Below are 21157 nucleotides of genomic sequence, written 5' to 3'. Positions count from 1 at the left end.
CTCTAATTTAATATAATATAATATATTTATACTATAAAATTGGATTTAATCCTAAATCTAATTTTTCCCTGTAAGTTTGGATTTATTCCCTAATATTATTATTATTATTATATATATATATATATATTATATATATATATATATATATATATATACACACACACACACACACATATATCTATGTATGTGTATGTATATATATATATATATATACACACTAGCAGAATTGCCTGGTGATGCTCGGAGCTGAATTGCTTGAAAGTACTGTTAATGATTGCACTGAATTATGATGATTATTCAGGCAAATATTGATATAAGTTTACGGTGGGAGATAAGGACTTAACGATCAAACGTGTGCCATTGCATTGTTTTGGGGGAACCAAATTTCTAATGAGCATTATAGGGGCACCAACTTTAAGTTTGAGAATGTGTGGCGGTAGTCCGGGGGGCTCAAAAGAATTGAGTACCTCTATTGGATAGTTGATGACGTCCTCTGAGTCAGGAGTTGTATCGATAGACTTATATACATAGACATCCCCAGGAATGAATTTTAGCATTTCATCATTAATATGGTGAACAGTTTTATTCCTTGGGGCCAGAATAGCCCTTTGGCCAATCCAATCCATATTCTGATAATTAGCTTGTAGATCTGGGAACACTGCATCTCTGAGATCAGAAGGCGTTTTAACAATGGTACAAATGGAATCGATGGCAATATTATCATTTTCATCCCTTGGTATTTTGCCTTCGCCAAGTGCAAGGAGGGTGTGAGAAAATGCTGCTGATGTGATATCACATCGCATATGAGCACGCATATTGGTGTGAAATTTGAGAGTCTTCACCAGTGGCCACAATGTGGATGACTTAAGACATGCACTTACTGCATCAGCTGTAGTTCCTTTGGGAATAACGGGAAGTGTTTGTCGGAAGTCCCCTGAAAGAAGAAGTGTTATGCCTCCCATGGGAGCTGAAGAGTGTTTGATGTCTCTGAGAGATCTATCTAGTGCCTCAAGAGCACCTCTGTGGGCCATCATACATTCATCCCAAACGATAAGCTTGCATCGTCTGAAGACTTCTGCCTGATCGGAGCTGTTACTGATGTTGCAAGTTGGTGTCTCAGTCTTCGCTAAGTCAAGCGGAAGCTTGAAAGTGGAGTGAGCTGTCCTGCCGCCTGGCAACAAAGTAGCCGCAATTCCAGATGATGCCACAGCTAGGGCAATGCCTTGTGTTCGCCTAATCTCAGCCAATATTAATTTGTTGACAAAAGTTTTTCCAGTGCCCCCAGGAGCGTCCAGGAAAAAAATCCTCCCAGTTTTGGCCCGGACTGAATTAACAACGGAGTCGTAAGTGAACTTGTGTTCTGGAAGGAGCTTTGGCTCATTGTCAGCAAGCTCATCATTAAAACATGTCTCACGCAGCAAATGTGAAGACAGAGTGTTTGTGCCTTCCCGGTTTGTTGAAGGTAGGCCATAGACCGGCAAGGCACTACCGCCCATATCAAGTACAGTATCTTCGAACGTAGTTTGTTACCACACAGCCACACCTGCCCCTATGTATGTGTGTGTGTGTTTGTGTGCGTGTGTGTGTATGGGTAGATATATTATGCATGTATATATGTGTAAAGACGGTGAAAATATTGTCAATTTCCCCAAACAGGGACACAATTCAATTTTGAAACAATAACCGAAAGGGGGAGGGTTACGGTTTACATTTATTTAACAAATGCAACACAACAACGTTTCCCTGGCGAGGAACCAACAAACGTGATTACAATAGTCAAACAGTAATAATAATAACAACAAACCTTTTTAATTTATCCCCATTTATGTGAAACCACTTATTCAAGTTCAAGTCATTGATGCAATTTTATACGAATTGCTAATACACACACACATAATAAGGGTGAAAAATTGAATATTAATTTGATTAATATGAATTGAAAACCAGTGGTGTAGCATATAAGACCATAGCGGATCTTCTTCTAGCAAAAAGGATGACCAGTATGAATGGCTCATCCCTGTCACACATACACACACGCACACACACAAACACACGCACACACACAAACACACGTGCACACACACACCTTAGCTTACAATTTTCTTTCAACAATTGACACTGTCATATATGTATATGTTTGCGTGTCTATGTGTGTAAAGAGGAAGTGGGAGTAATAGGCAGAGTAAAGCCTTTGAAGTGAGAGAGGGAAATTGTAAAATATTGAGTTTTCTCAAATTTTTGCTTAATTGGGGGGTCAAATTTAAAGAAATTTGTATGCCATGACCGAATGGAATGTACTTGGAAAAATCATAGGTAAACTCTAATTGAAGAAATTGTGTGAGGAGTAAATCGTTATGTATTTATTTGTTTCTGTTTGCTGTGTATTTTTTTTGAGTAGTGGTTTAAGGTACACTTGCAAAGAGAAAGTAGGAGAAATTAGGGTGATAGCATGAGTGAAGCAGTTAAAATTAGAGAGGCAAATCGTAAAATATTTACTTTTCTCGAATTTTTGCTTAATTGGGGGTGAAATTGAAAAAAACTTTACATGCCATGACCCAATGGAATCTACTTGGAAAAATCATTGGTTTTGAAGAAATTGAAGAAATTCTATATTGTACAATTGTATAAAAAACGAACGGTTTGGGAGGCAGAGAAAATCTGCCTTTTATCATAAGAGATATATAATTCTTTTTTGTGTGTGTAATGATTGGCAAAATAATATTCTGCGACTGATTTTGTTCATAGACTGCCAATAATTCACCCCGATTGTATTTAGTAATTAGTTTACTAATGGAAATATGACAGCTTAAACATCCCGTGTTTAATTATTGATATAGCATAGCAGCAACTGAAGTATCTCCTATGTTTTAGTAGTTTTTGTGATATCCTGGCAGTAATTCAAGTACAACCAGCTGTCACTTGTGATGGCTTATGGCTTCGAAACGTGTCATAGTTTCACTAACTGTGTAAGGTACCACTATAATTTCTAGCCGACATAGGACACTGTCTCGGTTCGCACCTCAACACAGTAGAATATCCAGGATGTGACAACTGGAGTGAGTGAGCTATACTCTCTTTTACTCATTTACTTGTTTCAGTCATTTGACTGCGGCCATGCTGGAGCACCGCCTTTAGTCGAGCAAATCGACCCCGGGACTTACTCTTTGTAAGCCCAGTACTTATTCTATCGATCTCTTTTGCTGAACCGCTAAGTGACAGGGACGTAAACACACCAGCATCGGTTGTCAAGCAATGCTAGGGGGACAAACACAGACACAAACATATATATATATACATATATACGACAGGCTTCTTTCAGTTTCCGTCTACCAAATCCACTTACAAGGCTTTGGTCAGCCCGAGGCTATAGCAGAAGACACTTGCCCAAGATGCCATGCAGTGGGACTGAACCCGGAACCATGTGGTTGGTAAGCAAGCTACTTACCACACTGCCACTCCTGTGCCTGGGTTTTTTGTTTTTTTTTTCTTCTAGTAGGCAGCTGGTATTTACTTATAGCTCAGTGGAATGTGAAGATTGAGGCCTTGGTGCTGCTTAGTTTAATTTCCGGACCAGAAAGCATTTTTAGCAGAAAGTGAGTACCAACCAAGTACTGGTGCTGCCCTGTCTCTCACTCTTTCTCGTCCTCTTTCCCCCCCTCTCTACATCCCCTTCCCTCCCAATTTCTCACCCCATTTCTCTTCACTCTCCTCTCTTGAGTGTTCCATTGAATCAAACGTGGGAGGGCCAAGTGAGTGTTTATGTCTAACCACAACTACCATAGACACCTCAAAAACACTAAAACAAAAGACATGATCCCTGCTTTCTCAAGTCCTGCTTAACCAAGTGACCTCTGAAGCTTTTTTTAGAAATTAAAGCAAACAATCAAAACTCAACAAAAACTGAGGCCCTAATATTTTCCTGGTTGAATATGGTGGATCTGGAGATGGAGGAAATGAGGCTAACGAGATGCCAACATCAAGCTCCCACACATCACTAACGACCACATGGCTTTTAAAGTTCAGCAGCATATGTACAGGCATGGCTCTGTAGTTGAGATGCCTGTTTTGCAACCCTGTGGTTTTGGGTTCAGTCCCACTTTATGGCACGTTAGGCACAACAGTATATGTACAGGCATGGCTCTGTAGTTAAGATGCCTGTTTTGCAACCCTGTGGTTTTGGGTTCAGTCCCACTGTATGGCACATTAGGCACAACAGTATATGTACAGGCATGGCTCTGTAGTTAAGATACCTGTTCTGCAACCCTGTGGTTTCGGGTTCAGTCCCACTGTATGGCACGTTAGGCAAGTGTTTTCTAATATAGCTCTGGGTTGACTAATACCTTGTTAGTAAATTTGCTAGATAGATACTGTGTGGTAATCTGCTGTGTGTATGTGTTTGTGTGTGTGTATAATGTGTTTGTGTGTATAATGTGTGTGTGTATAATGTTGGTTTGTTTACATCCTTGTAACTTTATGATTTGATAAAAGGGACCAACAGTGGTTCTTACCCAGAGTGGCAGCCAACTGGCTTCCGTACCCGTGGCACGTAAAAGGGCACCATTCGAGCGTGATTGTTACCAACGTCGCTTGACTGGCCCCTGTCCTGGTGGCACGTAAAAAGCACCCACTACACTCTCGGAGTGGTTGGCGTTAGGAAGGGCATCCAGCTGTAGAAACTCTGCCAGATCAAAATTGGAGCCTCGTGCAGCCATCTGGCTCGTCAGCCCTCAGTCAAAATCGTCCAACCCATGCTAGCATGTAAAGCGGACGTTAAACGATGATGATGATGATTTGTTAAAATTTATCTACAATAAATTGATTTGTATTTCTGCTATATACAAAATATTTTAACAACGTTATATACAATTCGTAATAATATTTAATTGTAAGGTGGTGAGCTGGGACAGTCATTAGAATGCTGGGTGAAATGCTTAGCAGTATTTTGCTTGTCTTTATGGTCTGAGTTCAAATTCCACTGAGGTCGACTTTGTCGTTCATTCTTTTGGGGTTGATAAATTAAGTGCCAGTCAAATACTGGGGTCAATGTGATCGGCATACCCCCTCGCCACAAATTTCAGGCCTTGTGCCTGTAGTAGAAAATTCTCTTTTTCTCTTTTACTTGTTTCAGTCATTTGACTGCAGCCATGCTGGAGCACCACCTTTAATCGAGCAACTCGACCCCGGGACTTATTCTTTTGTAAGCCCAGTACTTATTCTATCGGTCTTTTTTGCCGAACCGCTAAGTAACGGGGACACAAACACACCAGTATCGGTTGTCAAGTAATGCTAGGGCGACAAACACAGACACACAAACACACACGCATGTATATATATATACATATATATGACAGGCTTCTTTCAGTTTCTATCTACCAAATCCACTCAAGGCTTTGGTCGGCCCGAGGCTATAGTAGAAGACACTTGCCCAAGGTGCCACACAGTAGGACTGAACCCGGAACCATGTGGTTGGTAAACAAGCTACTTACCACACAGCCACTCCTGCACCTATAAGAATATTTAATTATAAAAATACAAGATTTTTAAAACATGGAATGGCTCTGAAGGTCCACCCATGTAAAATAGGAATGAAAGGGGTTCATAGGTGTAAAATGGTTGAAAAGCACTGGACTAAACCGTTCAAGGCAGTGCCCCAGCATGGCCGCAGTCAGATGCCTGAAACAAATAAAAGATAAATGCAGTTTATTAAATGCTTTTCGGTTATTAAACATGTGAGGGCTTATTGCCTACTATCACACTCTTTTCTTTTCCTATAACATGAAGACCTCTTACTGTCACAGTGACCTAAAAGAATGTCAGAGCATACGGGGGGTGGGGGGTACTGAAAAGTTCTTAGCTTTGGGTAAAAGAAAATACAGGAGGTTCAGTTAATTATGATTTTGTTCAACATATTCCCCTCTGAGATTCACACACTTATTGCAGCGGTCCTTCAGTTTTCCTAAGTCCCTGTAAAAGAACTCAGAAGGTTGGGCCTCCAACCAGGCCTTTCACAATACCTTTAAAGCCAGGAACTTTTTAGCACCCCCTCGTATATACCTAACAGAATCACACAGTATAGCTGACATAACACACACTCCTGTTACAGTCACACAGAACTTTAAAAAAAACGAGCTCAGAAAATATCTGGTACAGTATTAGGACTTCATTAATTGATATGTCCTTCCATCTTTTTAAGAAGGCAGAACGTATATTGAGAGAGATTTAGCTACAATATCTTGTGACTAATTAGAAGTTTTGTTATCTTACAGTGTATATAGTGTTTATTTTGGTATTATACAAATCTGGTATTGTGTGATCACTAGCAGGTATGTATGTATATTCTGCTTTACAATGAACTTGAAAAACAGGATGTATAAGATGGGATGGTTATGTTGGAACATATCTCACCCTACTATCTTGAAAAAAGCCATAAAATTCATATTGAAGTCTAGACTATATATAAATATATATATATATATATATATATATGTCCTTCCGGTCATTCAAAATGTGACCACATGTGTACTGTTGGTGATTTTTTTTTTTTTTTCCTCTGTCTTCCATTCTCTGGATCTTTCCTTCTCCTATGTTTCCGACGAAGAGCTCCGCTCGAAACGTTAAACCCTCCTTCTTTCCTTCTTTCCTGAGCGTCCAATAATACTATATTTGTTCCACGTCCTCGTGTTGTTGCGTTTTTTTGTGCTTTCGTGTTTGGATTAACTATGTATATATATATATATTATATATATATATATATATATATATATATATATATATATACGCAGGAGTGGCTGTGTGGTAAGTAGCTTGCTAACCAACCACATGGTTCCGGGTTCAGTCCCACTGCGTGGCATCTTGGGCAAGTGTCTTCTGCTATAGCCCCGGGCCGACCAATGCCTTGTGAGTGGATTTGGTAGACGGAAACTGAAAGAAGCCTGTCGATATATGTATATATATATGTATGTATGTGTGTCTGTGTTTGTCCCCCTAGCATTGCTTGACAACCGATGCTGGTGTGTTTACGTCCCCGTCACTTAGCGGTTCGGCAAAAGAGACCGATAGAATAAGTACTGGGCTTACAAAGAATAAGTCCCGGGGTCGATTTGCTCGACTAAAGGCGGTGCTCCAGCATGGCCGCAGTCAAATGACTGAAACAAGTAAAAGAGTAAAAGAGTATATATATCTATACAATAATATGTTACATTACTCGATAGTAATGTAACATTATTGTATAGATAAATTTCCTCTATTTACATATTATTGAGGTCTCTTTCTTTCTTTTGTTATCTTACCGTTTTACCAATATATATATATATATATATATATATTTCCCTGGGCATAGCAATACTAATATTCCGGTGTTAGAACTCAGTATACATAGGCTTCAGAATAAAATGTTATTCAAGTACAGATTTTTGAAGCTTCATGGAAGCTTTAGTAATGCACATGCACTCAGCTCTGAGTGCACTGCATCTTACAGCAGAAACACCTGTGAGCTAATGAAGTTCATTGCATAATTTCCTGTTCCTTTGTCATTTATTTAATTTCATAAGAAAGATGTTAGGGTGTTCATGTTTGGAATATATTTGATCATAGTCTGCTGGATCAAGGCAGACATGGAACTAAACAACAACAACAAAACGAGAGAAGAGTTGAAGGGAAATTGTTAGAACAGCTTCATGTTGTGGTAGATCGACATCATCATCATCAACATCCATTTGCCATGAGTTGGACAGTTTGACAGGAGCTGGCTGTGGCCGGAGAGCTGTACCAGGCTCCAGTTATTTGTTTTGGTATAGTTTTCTATGGATGGATGCCCTTGTAGTGACGTCATTCTTCAGTGCACGTGTGCGGGGTTGGAACCTTCTGGAAAGGCCTAAGGAAGTTCCCTCATGCACATGCGCTAAAAACTGGGGGAAAAAATTCTATCGCGTTCCTTGTTAGCATCCGGTGACTTGAAACATGGCTATTGAAGAGAGGACGTGTTTAACGTGTTATCAGCCTATGCTCCTGTCCCAGACACTTGGGATTTGACCGGCTCTGTTGCTGCTGGAGTTGTTGTGAGGTTCATCTTTACAAATGTTTAACTTCAGTCTTGCTGTACCTACACCAAGTGGTTACCAATTTACTAATGTCTTCTTTATGTAAATAACGAAATAAAGTGTCATATTTTCTAAGGTTGCTTTCTTGTTCCTGACGCTGGTAGTTTTGGGAAACAAAGAAGGAAATTGTGTTGCACCCAAACAGTGCAAAAGACCCAACCTGTTCCAGACAGTTCCTTTACACCCTTCCTAATACCAACCACTTTACAGAATCGACTGGGTGCTTTATACATGGCACCAGCATGGCTGCCTTTTACATAGCACCAGTACAGGTACTTTGTATGTGTCACTGAGACGGGTGCTTTTTACCTGGCACCATGATGTTGTGAGAGTTTTTGTGTCCTGTTTGATAAAAGGTAAAATCTAATATGTTCCTATTTTCTCTTTCCAGTATTACTTCAACATGGTGCTGACCCTAGTATCAGAAACACAGATGGCAAGACTCCTCTTGACCTGGCTCATGCTTCAGCTAAAAATGTTTTAACAGGTGAGTTAATCTGTTCTTCATTAAACCATTGTGGAAATAGTGTGTGTGTGTCTATATATATATATATATATATACGTATTTCAAAATAGAAAATTACCCTTTAACAGGCAATTTTACATGCTAGAAATAGCAGCCAACACGGCTAAAAAACCACAATTTTATAGCAAATTTCGAAGTAAATGAAAAATAAAAACCTTTACCTTGTTATATAACGGTTATACCATGGTTTCGGATTACTTAAGCAGAATAATATCGTTTGCTATCTTTTAATAGATAATTTAGCAAGACCATATTATCTCCCAGGCGAATATACATATATATAACATACACATACATGCAGAGAGGGTGCGATGAATATATTGCCATTTTATATTTGTAATTTCATGCATGCACATTGTTTTGGATTTTGTTGACTACACAGTATGGTAGGGGCAGTTGGGCACAGTCTGTGAGAAAAACAGTACCATGACGCAATTCACTTTGCCAGAAATTTGGAAACAACATGCTGCACTGCTTGGCATTTGTGCTGGAAGCTCCAATATGAACATTTCAGTGTGTTTGGGTGTCAATCTGAGAACTGCAGAGGATTCAGAAAGAGCTGGATGAGTCTAATGGTGATTACGAAGGAATGGCAGCTTGGAAAACTCACTCTGATTGTTCCGATGAAAAAAGAACTCCTGAATTTGTTGGTGAGATCCAGGCTGGGCGAAATGCTTAGCAGTATTTCGCTTGTCTTTATGGTCTGAGTTCAAATTCCACTGAGGTCGACTTTGTCATTCATTGTTTTGGGGTTGATAAATTAAGTGCCAGTCAAATACTGGGCTCAGTGTAATCGGCTTATTCCCTCGCCACAAATTTAGGCCTTGTGCCTAAAAGGATATTTAATTATAAAAATACAAGATCTTTAAAACATGGAATGGCTCTGAGGGTCCACCCATGTAAAATAGGAATGAAAGGGGTTCATAGGTGTAAAATGGTTGAGAAGCCCTGGACTAAACCGTTCAAGGCAGTGCCCCGGTGAGATCCAGGCCTTGATTGACAATGATCCCTCCAAGTCAATCAGGTCCATCAGCAGGGACATGGGAGTGTCTGAGTTTCTTATCAGGCAGGTAGTGCATGAAGACTTTTGGTATCCGTCATACAAGACGAGAAAGGGCCAACTTCTATCCCAAGCCATCAAGGGCAAGTGGAAAGCCCTTGCTATGAGGCTTTTTAACAAACTCAAGCATCCCCTCCGACTGAACATGCTTTGGTTTGTCTCAGACAAGAAAAATCTCTTCCAGGATCAGATGGGGAACCCACAGAACAACCATTGACTTGCTGTGTCCCCAAAATGTGTACTTGACCGTGATAAAAATATGACATCCACTCAACATGATAGTGTTTGGAGTGATCTCTAGTGTTTGGAAATGGTGATGTTATGCCTCCATTCATCTTCCCACATGATCTCAAAGTGTTTAAACATGTGATAATCAGTAGGAGAGATATCAGGAGAATAAGAGGGGATATGCCAAAATTTCATAATTCAGGTTTGCAACTTGTGGACCGAAGCTTGAGAAGTGTAAGGAAGCCGTGCATTATCATGAAGCAAAATTGGGCCATCTCTATTCACTAATCTGGGTTGCTTTTCTTTTTTAATTTTTCATGCATACCATCAATTTCCTGACAAAAGGATGTTGCTGTTAGTTTTTCCTTGTTGCTTAAATGAATAATGAATAACCCCCTTTGTTGACCACCATACAGTGACCATCAACTTTTTAGGGTGCAATGGTAGTTTTGGGTAGTGTTTTGGTGACTCTCCTGCATCCAACCACTGTCCTGTCCTCCTGCTGTTATCAAAGAGTATCCATTTCTCATCACACGTAATGATATCCGTTTCTCATTACACGTAATGAGTCAATACAAAAACGGTTCTCTTTCCAACTGAGAAATCAACATGGAACATACTGTAAGGCGTCTGTTTCTTTGAATCTCATTAAGTTGATAGGGATCAAACCTAGCCATCTTTTTGACTTTTCCAATTTTCTTCAAGTGTCGAGAAGCAGTTTCAAGAGATGTCTGGAGCTCTGATCCAATTTTTTGGACCATTGTTCTCAGATTTTGTTTAACCAAAGCATTCAATTCATCATGCCGAATAACTGATTTTGGTCTCCCTCTGGGTTCATTTTTGAGGCTTTCATTTCCTGAACAAAATCTTTGGAACCAACTCTGAACAGTTCTAATATCAACAGAACCTTTACCAAAAGCCCACTTGATGTTTCGTAGAGCTTCGGTGGCAGAGTGACCCAATTTGTATTCGTACAAGAAAATCACTCGGTATTGTTCAGTTGTCAACATTGTCTTAAGAGCTGTGGGTAGCAATTTTGAACAAAAGCATTGTCTAGAAAGACAAAAGAGTTAAGAGTAAATGCAAACATGTACATAGAAACTCATTAAAAATCCATTTATAGATGACTCATAAGAAACCCATTTAAAATACATTCCATATGAGACAACCTAATATAAGCAATAATTATAACAATAGAGAATATAGAGACGGGTACATCCCCAAATATTTATTTCCTTCTATTTTACAATACCATACAGCAGTGGTTCCCCGCGACCCACAGATGGGTCGCAAACGGAATCTTAGTGGGTCGCAAAAATTACGCATTAGCTTTGGTTAACTGCTGTCTATCGAGATAGTTCAAGACTTATGTTTTCAATACCAGACTTGTTGTTTTATCAAGCAGTAGGCTTTTTCACGAACTTAACAAATCAGAGGTTGTCATTTTCTCAAGTTATTTATTCGTACGTAATCGTAAAAAGGAAGGGCCTGTTTTTACCTATTTACAGAGAACTTTAACTAGGTGAAGTATAATACTGATTGAGCTGATAACAGGTACTACTTCAAGGTTTTGTATTAGTGTTAGTATTTACACATAGGGTATAGAGACGTTGAAAACAGTTATAAAACGTTTTGTTTCACATTTAATATAAATAGCAAAAAAATTAAATAAAGAAGACATTATGGATTTCACTAGTAAGTTTATAAATTCTTTAAAAAGTATAGAAGGGATCACCAGGAGGCTCATCCTTCTCACAGGCCTCACTGAAGATGTAATCTGAAATAGATTTGTTAATTTCATTAATGTTTTTACTCAATAGAGTTAATTGGGTCGTCATAAACTGGTGTGATAAATAGTGGGTTGCGACTCTTAAAAGTTTGGGAACCACTGCCATACAGCATATTTCTATGGTTACAATAGCCTACATGTGTTTCCATTGCACACAGTATGGGCAGTTGCCTAGGCAACTGGACATAGTATTCTCTGTAGCTTCCTTTGGAGTATTCCAACAAGCTTGGCTTGAAGAGAACTGAATACAGTTAGTTGTTTATTGGTTAGGGTTTGTGTGGTGGCAGTGGTGTGGGGAGGTTGTTTTGAATCTGATCTGTTCGTAAACTTGTGTGGTTGACCTCGGCTTCACATCAGTTACTGGTCAGAGTCAGGATTCTGTTTAATTGGGTCAAAGTTTATGTTACCGTTTTGGCAGACTTCTTTGTATTGTCTTAGATGGGTACTTAATAAGCTTAGTTTCAAGTGTAGTTCTGATAATGTATTTTATTTTAGGGTGGTCCACCTAGGTACGTGCACATGTGCATGTGTGTGTTTGTAAGTAGTCTGTGTCACACAAGTCAATTGTTTTGAAAGTTAAGTTAAGTTAATTTTTTGGCTCAAAAAGCAAAAAGCAAGGCCATGTAGGGGGACATGGAGTTATGTACAGGGTGGTGTTCATGCAAAGAGTTCAGCCCATTTCTGGTCAAGAGAGAGTTTTAACCGAGCGGTTGTCAGCATCTTCACTATCTCGTCCAGCAGCTTATTCCACGGATCCGCAACCCGGATGGAGAAAGCCGCTCTCCTTCGATTGAGATGAAATCGTTGAAGATAGAGCTTTTCGGAGTGACCCCGCAGCCGACGCTCTGGAGCAGGAGTGAAAAACAGCTCTTTCGAGAAGTTACACTTTCTGCTTATGATGTTGTGAGCAAGAATGAGATCGGTTTGTAAGATACTGTATTTTATCCCCAAAAATGTGTCTCAAAAAATTACCCTTATATGCAAATTTGCTTTAATTTTTTACCATGTAAACCTGCCTGATGTAGCCCAAATAGTCCATCTGTTTTATGTTCAAACTAGCCAGATATGACTTCTCACACCTACCCTACAATGTCATTATAAAAATAATCACATCATGGAAATCTTGAAGCTATGAGATGATGCATGATTAATTCAAGACAATGTGAATAAATAAGCTTTACATTTGACAGAGACGATGCATAGCTCAGTAGTGAGAGCGTTGGGTTCACAATCATGTGTTCAGTTCCCAGACTGGGCTGTGTGTTGTGTTCTTGAGCAAGACACTTTATTTCATGTCCCTCCAGTTCACTCAGCTGTAAAAATGAGTTGCAACATCACTGGTGCCAAGCTGTATTGGCCCCTTTGCTTTCCCTTTGATAACATCAGTGGCATGGAGAGGGGAGGCTGATATGCATGGACGACTGCTGGTCTTCCATAAAAACCTTGCCTGGACTTGTACCTTGGAGGGGGAACTTTCTGGTGCAATCCCATGGGTCATTCATGACGGAAGAGGGCCTTTACCCTTTACATTTGACAGAGTAATCTGGATACTAAAAGGTTAAATACTGATCTAAAATTTTGGCACAAAGCCTGCATTTCTAGCAGGTGGCAGTTAGTCGATTACAACGACACCTAGTACTCTATTGGTATTTATTTTGTTGACCCCGCCTCTTCTGAAAGTATGAAAAACCAAGTTCACCTTGGCGGCATTTGAACTCTGAATGTCAGCATTTGAACATCACATTCAGGACGGCTGAAATGCTGCTAAGCCTTTTGTCTAGTGTGCTAATGATTCTGCCAGCTTACTACCTTAGTTGCTTTCTTTAAAGGCGGTGAGCTAACAGAGTTGTTAGCATGCTGTATAAAATGCTTGGCAGCATTTCGTCTGTCTCTATGTTCTGAGCTCAAATGCTGCTGAGGCCAACTTTGCTTTTTATCCTTTTGGGGGTCGATAAAAATAAGTACCAGTTGAGTATTGGGGGTCAATATAATCAACTTGTCCCATTCCCTGAATTTGCTGGCCTTGTGCCAAAATTTGGAACCAATATTTATATTAACCCTTTCGTTACTGTATTTATTTTGAGATGTTCTGTGTTTCTTTCAATTATTTTAAATATAACAAAGAATTTAGTAAAATAACTTAGTTATCATTCAGCTTGTATTAGGAATGTAAATTGTGACTAAGGCTTGGTGGAATATTTTTATTCAAAACTTATGCAAACAAGACATTTTACCACAAAGCCAGAGCCGGTTTTGGCTGGGTTAGTAACAAAAGGGTTAAGGCACTAAGAAAAACCATTTGTTCCCGAATATGTACTGCTGAAATTGGGGTGCATCTAATGTGCCTGCGAGTCTTTTATGCCATTGAATGCAGTAATAGAGGTTTGGTGGTTGGTACACTGGACTGCTTATACTGTACTGTGTATGCGGTACTGTATACACATAATAAGTATACGCAATACGTCATATGGTGTTTATCTCTTTGTTGTATTTTTGGGTTATTATATCCTCTTGTGGTGTGTAAAAATGTATTGATTTCTTCCTCTGGCACAACATCACACATTTTTTGATGGGAGCAATTTATAGTCAATGGAATCAATATATTTTATTGATTGTGTAGAGATGAAAGTCGAAGTCTACTCTGGGTGGTGGTATTGTAATTGAGAATGGTACAAAAGTGGAGTAAATGCTACAAGAAGACCATTTGGTAGTCTGGTGCATTACCATTTAAACCTTTTGTTACCATATTTCAGTTGATATATATATTGTGTTTTAATTAATTCTGAGAAAAAATGAAGAATTTAGTAAAATAACTTGGTCAATTTTAAGTTAGTTTTTAGAGCATAAATTAACAAGAAAGTTGGGTGGAAGATTTTAATGTAGACCCCTTTCAAACAAGAACTTTGTATCACTGGAGCTGGGATAATCAGAGGCGGCTTAGCATCAAGAGTTAAACTTTTCTATTTAAAATGCTTACATAGGTGCAGGAGTGGTTCTGTGGTAAGTAGCTTGCTTACCAGCCACATGGTTCCGGGTTCAGTCCCACTGCGTGGCACCTTGGGCAGGTGTCTTCTACTATAGTGTCAGGCTGACCAAAACCTTGCAAGTGGATTTGGTAGATGGAAACTGAAAGAAGCTTATATACACACACACACACACACACACCACACACACACACAAGGTGTGAGGGGTATTTGAGGACAGTTTTGGTATACAATAAAACAACTGTATTTCAGCATAAAATAAATAAATATTTAATTAGATATTTGTGAAATTAGTCTTGATAATGATTTTTTAAGCAAATTATTCTATGAAACCACTTTCGGCTTGAATGACTGCTTCAGTGGGGGACCGAAACCACTGGCATGCTGACACTACATGGTTCTTATTCATTTCGGACATCACCTGGACAACAGTGGCCTTCAGTGAAGCTATGGTATTATGAGGATGACGATTAGCCTCCCTTTCAACAGAGCTCCACATGTAGTAGTCCAAGGGGTTCAAATCTGGCAAGTTCGTAGGTCACATATTGGGTGTTACATAATCGTAAGGATTGTCTGACAATCATTCTTGGATGACTAGGGCTTTGTGAGAACGTGCTGAGTCTTGTTGAAACCTGTAAGGCCTTCCATTTCATACTTCATTAATACAGGGCTTGATAAGAATTTCCAGTATCTCCATTTATCCAGCTGCACTAATTCTAAGATCTTGTGGAAAAAGTGGGGAGGCATCACATGACTTTTGCTACTCACCACTCCTAAAACTATCACAGTTGCTGGAAATTTCATATGCATCACTCTGGGTACTTCAGAAGGATCTGCGCATAACCACCTGTCATTTCTTCCATTAGACTTTTGATCCTGGTCAAAGTTTTTTTCGTCAGAGAAAAACCAAAGCAAGCCTTGTTCATGAGGGTTTTTCAGTTTATGAAGTAACCTTTTTGAGTGGATGAGACGGTTTTCCTGTATCTTTGCAGGCACGAATAGGCCTTTCCTCATTACATAGGACCTTTATTGAATGTCACAGTGTACCACATTTCTGATAATCCGCTCTAACACCCAAAGTTCAAAGTTCTTTAGCAATGGTCCTCATTGATCTTCTGTATAAATTCCGGTGTCCTTTTCGTGTCTGAGCATTGTGAATGTTTTTTTCTCTATGATACAGGTGAAACATTACTATCACATGCCTCCAATTCCAACTGAACTTTGTGTACAAATGATCTTGCAACATTTAGAAAGTTGCTAATTTCTAAATCACTCTGGTTTGCATGTATAGCAACTAGGACTACATGTCATTTAATTTTTTGAGTTGGCATGATACCTTTAAAGGGTTATCTGCAAAAAAAAAAAAAATGATACATTAAAGAATTTGAAGGTGTGATGAACTAAAAACGAAATGTCCAAATACCCCTTGCACCCTGTATATATGTTTGTGTGTCTCTGTTTGTCTCCACACCATTGCTTGACAACAGATGTTGGCACGCAGGGCGAAATGCTTAGTGGTATTTCGCCTGCCGCTACGTTCTGAGTTCAAATTCCGATGAGGTTGACTTTGCCTTTCATCCTTTCGGGGTCGATTAAATAAGTACCAGTTACACACTGGGGTCGATGTAATTGACTTAATCTGTTTGTCCTTTTTGTCCTCACTGTGTTTAGCCCCTTGTGGGTAGTGAAGAAATAGGTATGTTTACGTCCCTCATAACTTAGCAGTTCGGTAAAAGAGACTGATGGAATAAACACTAGGCTTATAAAGAGTATGAATCCTGATGAGCAGTTTTTCAAATCAAAATGAAAGATCGCCCTTGTTTTGCCCTGGGTCAGTTCTAAGCAGATCTATGATCAGTGGTGGGGTTGAAGAGAGAGAAAAATAGAAAGAAAGAAAGAAGGATGTTGACTGGTACCTTACCAACCCTGGATGCATGAAAGTTGGTGGTGGTGGCGGTGGAGTTATGCAGCATAAGTGTTGTGTAATTGGGCGTGGACTGTGTGATTAGAAGTGTGCTTCCCAACTGCATGGTTCCAGGTTCAGTCTCACTGCGTGGCATCTTGCTCTAGCCTCAGGCTGATCAAAACCTTGGTTGATGGAAGCTGAGAGAAACCTGTTGCATGTGTTTGTGTGTGTGTGCGTGGACATTACAATAATGGTGATTGTGATGGCAGTGGTGGTGGAGGTGTTGACGGTGGTGGTGTTGACGGTGGCAGTAGTGATGTTGGTGGTGGCAGTGGTGGTGTTGGTGGTGTTGGCGGTGGTGGTGATGATGATGATGGTGATGCTACCTCTCTTGCTGACTGTATTTTGTGTGCAGATAAAGTTAAAATGTCAATGCCACTTTGGTTGCCATGGTTACTGTGTAGCAGCAGATTTATCAAGTCCCAGTTGTTAGTTACAATTGCTACATTAAGCAGATGTAAGATTGTCTTCCGGATAAAACGTTGACATTCACAGATAATCTCACACTTTCACGCAAACATTCACACATTAGCAAAATCACAAACACACACACACACACTCACTCACTCACCTTCTCTCTCTCTCTCTCTCTCTCTCTCTCATAGCTGACAAGTCTTTCTTAAGTCACAAGAAAGAACTTTTATTGGATATTGTAGCTCTAGATACATAATACCTGAAATATAAGATGGGACAGCCATGGCCGGAATGCCCTTTATCATGGGTCTGTTTGATCAGGACCGATCTAGGCCTACAAGACAACGATAAGACACAATATAAATACCGCCCAAAACCCTGAAGTGTGAAGGTGTGTGGCCTTGTGGTTAGGGTGTTGCCTTCATGATAGCAAGATAGTGATTTCAATTCCCAGCCCAGGTAGTGCATTGTGTTCTTGAGCAAGACAATTCATTTCACATTACTCCTGTTCACTTAGCTGTAAATGAACAACTGGGTGAAAGGGGGAGGGCATTGTGCTTTTGGTCACTTATATGCCATGGAAACCAGGTGAGCTGGTCCTATGAGTCCTAGGACTTGATGGTAATATCCTGGGGTCCATATTGGTGGTGAAAGTCCTGAAAAGTGGCTGTGTGGTTAGTAGTTTGCTTACCAACCACATGGTTCCGGGTTCATTCCCACTGCGTGGCAAATTGGGCAAGTGTCTTCTACTATGGCCTCGGGCCCACCAAAGCCTTGTGAGTGGATTTGGTAGATGGAAACTGAAAGAAGCTCGTCGTATATATGTACATATATATGTATGTGTGTGTATATGTTTGTCCCCCAACATCGCTTGACAACCGATGGTGGTGTGTTTACATCCCTGTAACTTAGCAGTTCGGCAAAAGAGACCGATAGAATAAGTACTAGGCTTCCAAAGAATAAGTCGTGGGGTCGATTTGCTTGATTAAAGGTGGTGCTCCAGCATGGCCGCAGTCAAATGACTGAAACAAGTAAAGAGAGGGCATAGTGTAGACTCCAGTTTCTGGTTGTGAAGCAAGTGAGAAAAAAAAAAATCCTCCTCAGTCCATTGTAAGTATCTTTTGCAAATGATTTGGCACTTAATACCCAATGGTTAAATGAACAAGGGGTCAGTGTGAAATAAGTGTTTCACCCCATGAAAACAGCAAAATTTCTGCTGCAGGTTCGAACCCATGAAACTCGACATCATTAAGCAAGTAGACTGATACGTTCTTGACACGCTGTGCCTTGTTTAGGCCTGCAACAACAACATGAGTTCCACCAGCTAATAAAAGTGTTGCTACATGATTGCCTGATCTAGTAGAAATAGCAGCCAAATCGCCCTCAAGCCTACACAGTACTGCAGTGGTTTTTTTTTTTTTTTTACTTTCTAGTGTACTGAAAATTGAATAAAAAATGTATTTTGCATGGAAAGCTTTTTTTTTTTTTGTTTCTTTTAAGATTAAAACTATTAAAGGTAAAAGTTTGATGAAATAAAATTGTTACTGGCTTTGTTTATTAATCTTACTTGTGAATAAGACACCCCCCCCCCATCTTTGGTCATGAATGAGCATGGCATTGCACCTAGAAATTCCCCTCTGAGGTACAAGTCTGGGCAAGGTTGTTTTATGGAAGAGCAGCAGTCACCCATGCATACCATCCTCCCCTCTCCATGCCACCGATGTTATCCAAGGGAAAGGCAGAGGCTGATACAGCTTGGCATCAGTGATGTCATCATCATCATCATCATCATTTAACGTTCGCTTTCCATGCTAGCATGGGTTGGACGATTTGACTGAGGTCTGGCGAACCAGACTCCAATCTGATCTGGAAGTGTCTACAGCTGGATGCTCTTCCTAACGCCAACCACTCCGAGAGTGTAGTGGGTGCTTTCACGTGCCACTGGCACGAGGGCCAGTTTGGTGGTACTGGCAACGGCCATGCCCAAATGGTGCTTTTTACGTGCCGCCTACACAGGAGCCAGTCCAGTGGCACTGGTGGCGACCTCACAACTTCTTTCTACAGCTGAGTGAAGTGGAGCAACATGAAATAGTGTTTTGCTCAAGAACACAACACACAACCTGGTCCGGGAATTGAACTCACTACCTCATGATTGTGAGCCTGATGCTCTAATCACCAAGCCACGTGCCTAGTGAATAACAGAATTATGAATAACAGGGTTCCTGTTGGACCTTCTAACTAATGCCGCCCCTTTATTGCCTTATTCATTTAGAAATGTATGGCCTTTGTTTCAGTCAATATTGAAAATGATAAATTTACTAAAACCTTTGTATTAAGCTGATATTTGAAACCTAAATTAAAATAAAATTTTGATGGAAGGTTTGCTTTAATCCTTAAAGTTTTACATTTAAACTGTTTCATTCTTACTCTCACAGGAGAATACAAAAAAGATGAACTGCTTGAATCTGCTCGGAGTGGAAACGAAGAGAAGCTGATGTCTTTACTCACCCCACTTAATGTCAATTGTCACGCCAGTGATGGACGAAAGGTAAGAAGCTATTCCTTTCTCATTGCCCCTTATTATATTTTATTTATTTTATTCTTTTGTAGTGATTTAAGTCGGAGGAGAAAGGACAGTGCCAGCCACACTGTAAGACTTTTGGGGCTTGTTACATTAAGTTAATTTTTTGGCTCAAAAAGCAAAAAGCAAGGCCATGTAGGGGGACATGGAGTTATGTACAGGGAGGGTGTTCATGCAAAGAGTTCAGGCCATTTCTGGTCAAGAGAGAATTTGAACCGAGCGGTCATCGGCATCTTCACTATCTCGTCTGGCAGCTTATTCTATGGATCCGCAACCTGGACGGAGAAAGCCCCTCTCCTTCAATTGAGATGAAATCGTTGCAGATAGAGCTTTTCGGAGTGACCCCGCAGCCGACATTCTGGAGCAGGAGTGAAGAACAGCTCTTTCGAGAGGTTACACTTTCCGCTTATGATGTTGTGAGCAAGAATGAGATCACCACGGTGGTGGTGTTTTTGTAGAGAATAACGGTCGAGCATCTTTAGCCTTTCTTCATCAGACAAATGCTTGAGACCAAGAACCATGTGGGTAGCCAGCTTCTGGTACTTATTCTGTCAGTGTTTTGCTGAACTGCTAAGTTAATGGGGCATTAATACATCAATACTGGTTGTCAGGTGGTGTTGGTAGACACACACACACACACAATGGGCTTCTTTTAGTTTCCTTGTACCAAATCCACTCAAGGCTTTGGTCGCTCCAAGGCTATAGAAGACACCTGCCCAAAGTGTCATGCAGAAGGATTGAACCCTGAACCATGTGGTTAACGGAGCAGACTTCTTACCACACAGACTTGAGTTCTACACTGAGCATTTGCAACAGAGTGGAATGCCATTCAAGGTACCCAGGCGATGGGGGAGGGACTACTTCCCACCCCTCCTCAAGTTATGGATCATGTTTGTTACCCCAAAATCTTGTACAGTGCATCGGATGGGCTTCAGCACCATTTCCATGTAACCTATTTCACTGTCAAAGGCTTGGGTTGTCTTGGGGGCTGGTAGCAGACACTTGTCCCATCTACCATGCAGTGGGACGGAACCGGGGAACGTAATTATTAAGCAGATTTGTTAACCACACTGGTATGCCTCTCCCTTCCGTCTCCCCTTCTCTCTCCTCTCTCTCCCTTGTCTCTCCCTTTCTCCCCCCCCCTTTCTCTGTAACCCATCCATTCCACAAACTTCGTTCTCCCGATCATCCTGCTGTTTCTGTGGAGATGCCAGACTCCTCCGCACCCACTCGTGCTGCTATCTTTTGCCCTAACCACTTTGGCTAAAACCCAATTCTCTATATACTGCCACTTGCCTATCTTCCACTTAGGTCCTCTCTCTCTGTCTCTATCTCTTCTCCTCTGTCTCTTTTCTTCTGTCTGTCTGTCTGTCTGTCTCTCTCTCTCTCTCTCTCTCTCTCTCTCTCTCAAGAGTCAGCCTCTCAGTGGGACAGAGGCCCAGAAGAACTGGAGAGTGTTGTATGTGAATGCATGCATGCATCTATGTGTTTATAGGTATATATATGTGTG

The 21157-nt window shown here is 40.4% G+C and overlaps 1 protein-coding gene across 1 annotated transcript in view; it reads left to right on the top strand.

The window, feature by feature from the left end:
• LOC115223091 (poly [ADP-ribose] polymerase tankyrase-1-like) overlaps positions 1 to 21157 on the top strand; it is a 118339-nt gene that overhangs the window by 29630 nt on the left and 67552 nt on the right. The window contains exons 2-3 of the mRNA XM_029793505.2: positions 8491 to 8586; positions 19502 to 19614. Coding sequence (XP_029649365.1) covers positions 8491 to 8586; positions 19502 to 19614 — 209 coding nt within the window. The remainder of the gene's footprint in view (positions 1 to 8490; positions 8587 to 19501; positions 19615 to 21157) is intronic.

Source organism: Octopus sinensis, linkage group LG22 (genome assembly GCF_006345805.1).
Source record: "Octopus sinensis linkage group LG22, ASM634580v1, whole genome shotgun sequence".
Taxonomy (NCBI): Eukaryota; Metazoa; Mollusca; class Cephalopoda; order Octopoda; family Octopodidae; genus Octopus; species Octopus sinensis.
Note: the sequence above shows the minus strand (reverse complement) of the source record. Positions and strands in the feature narration are given on the sequence as shown.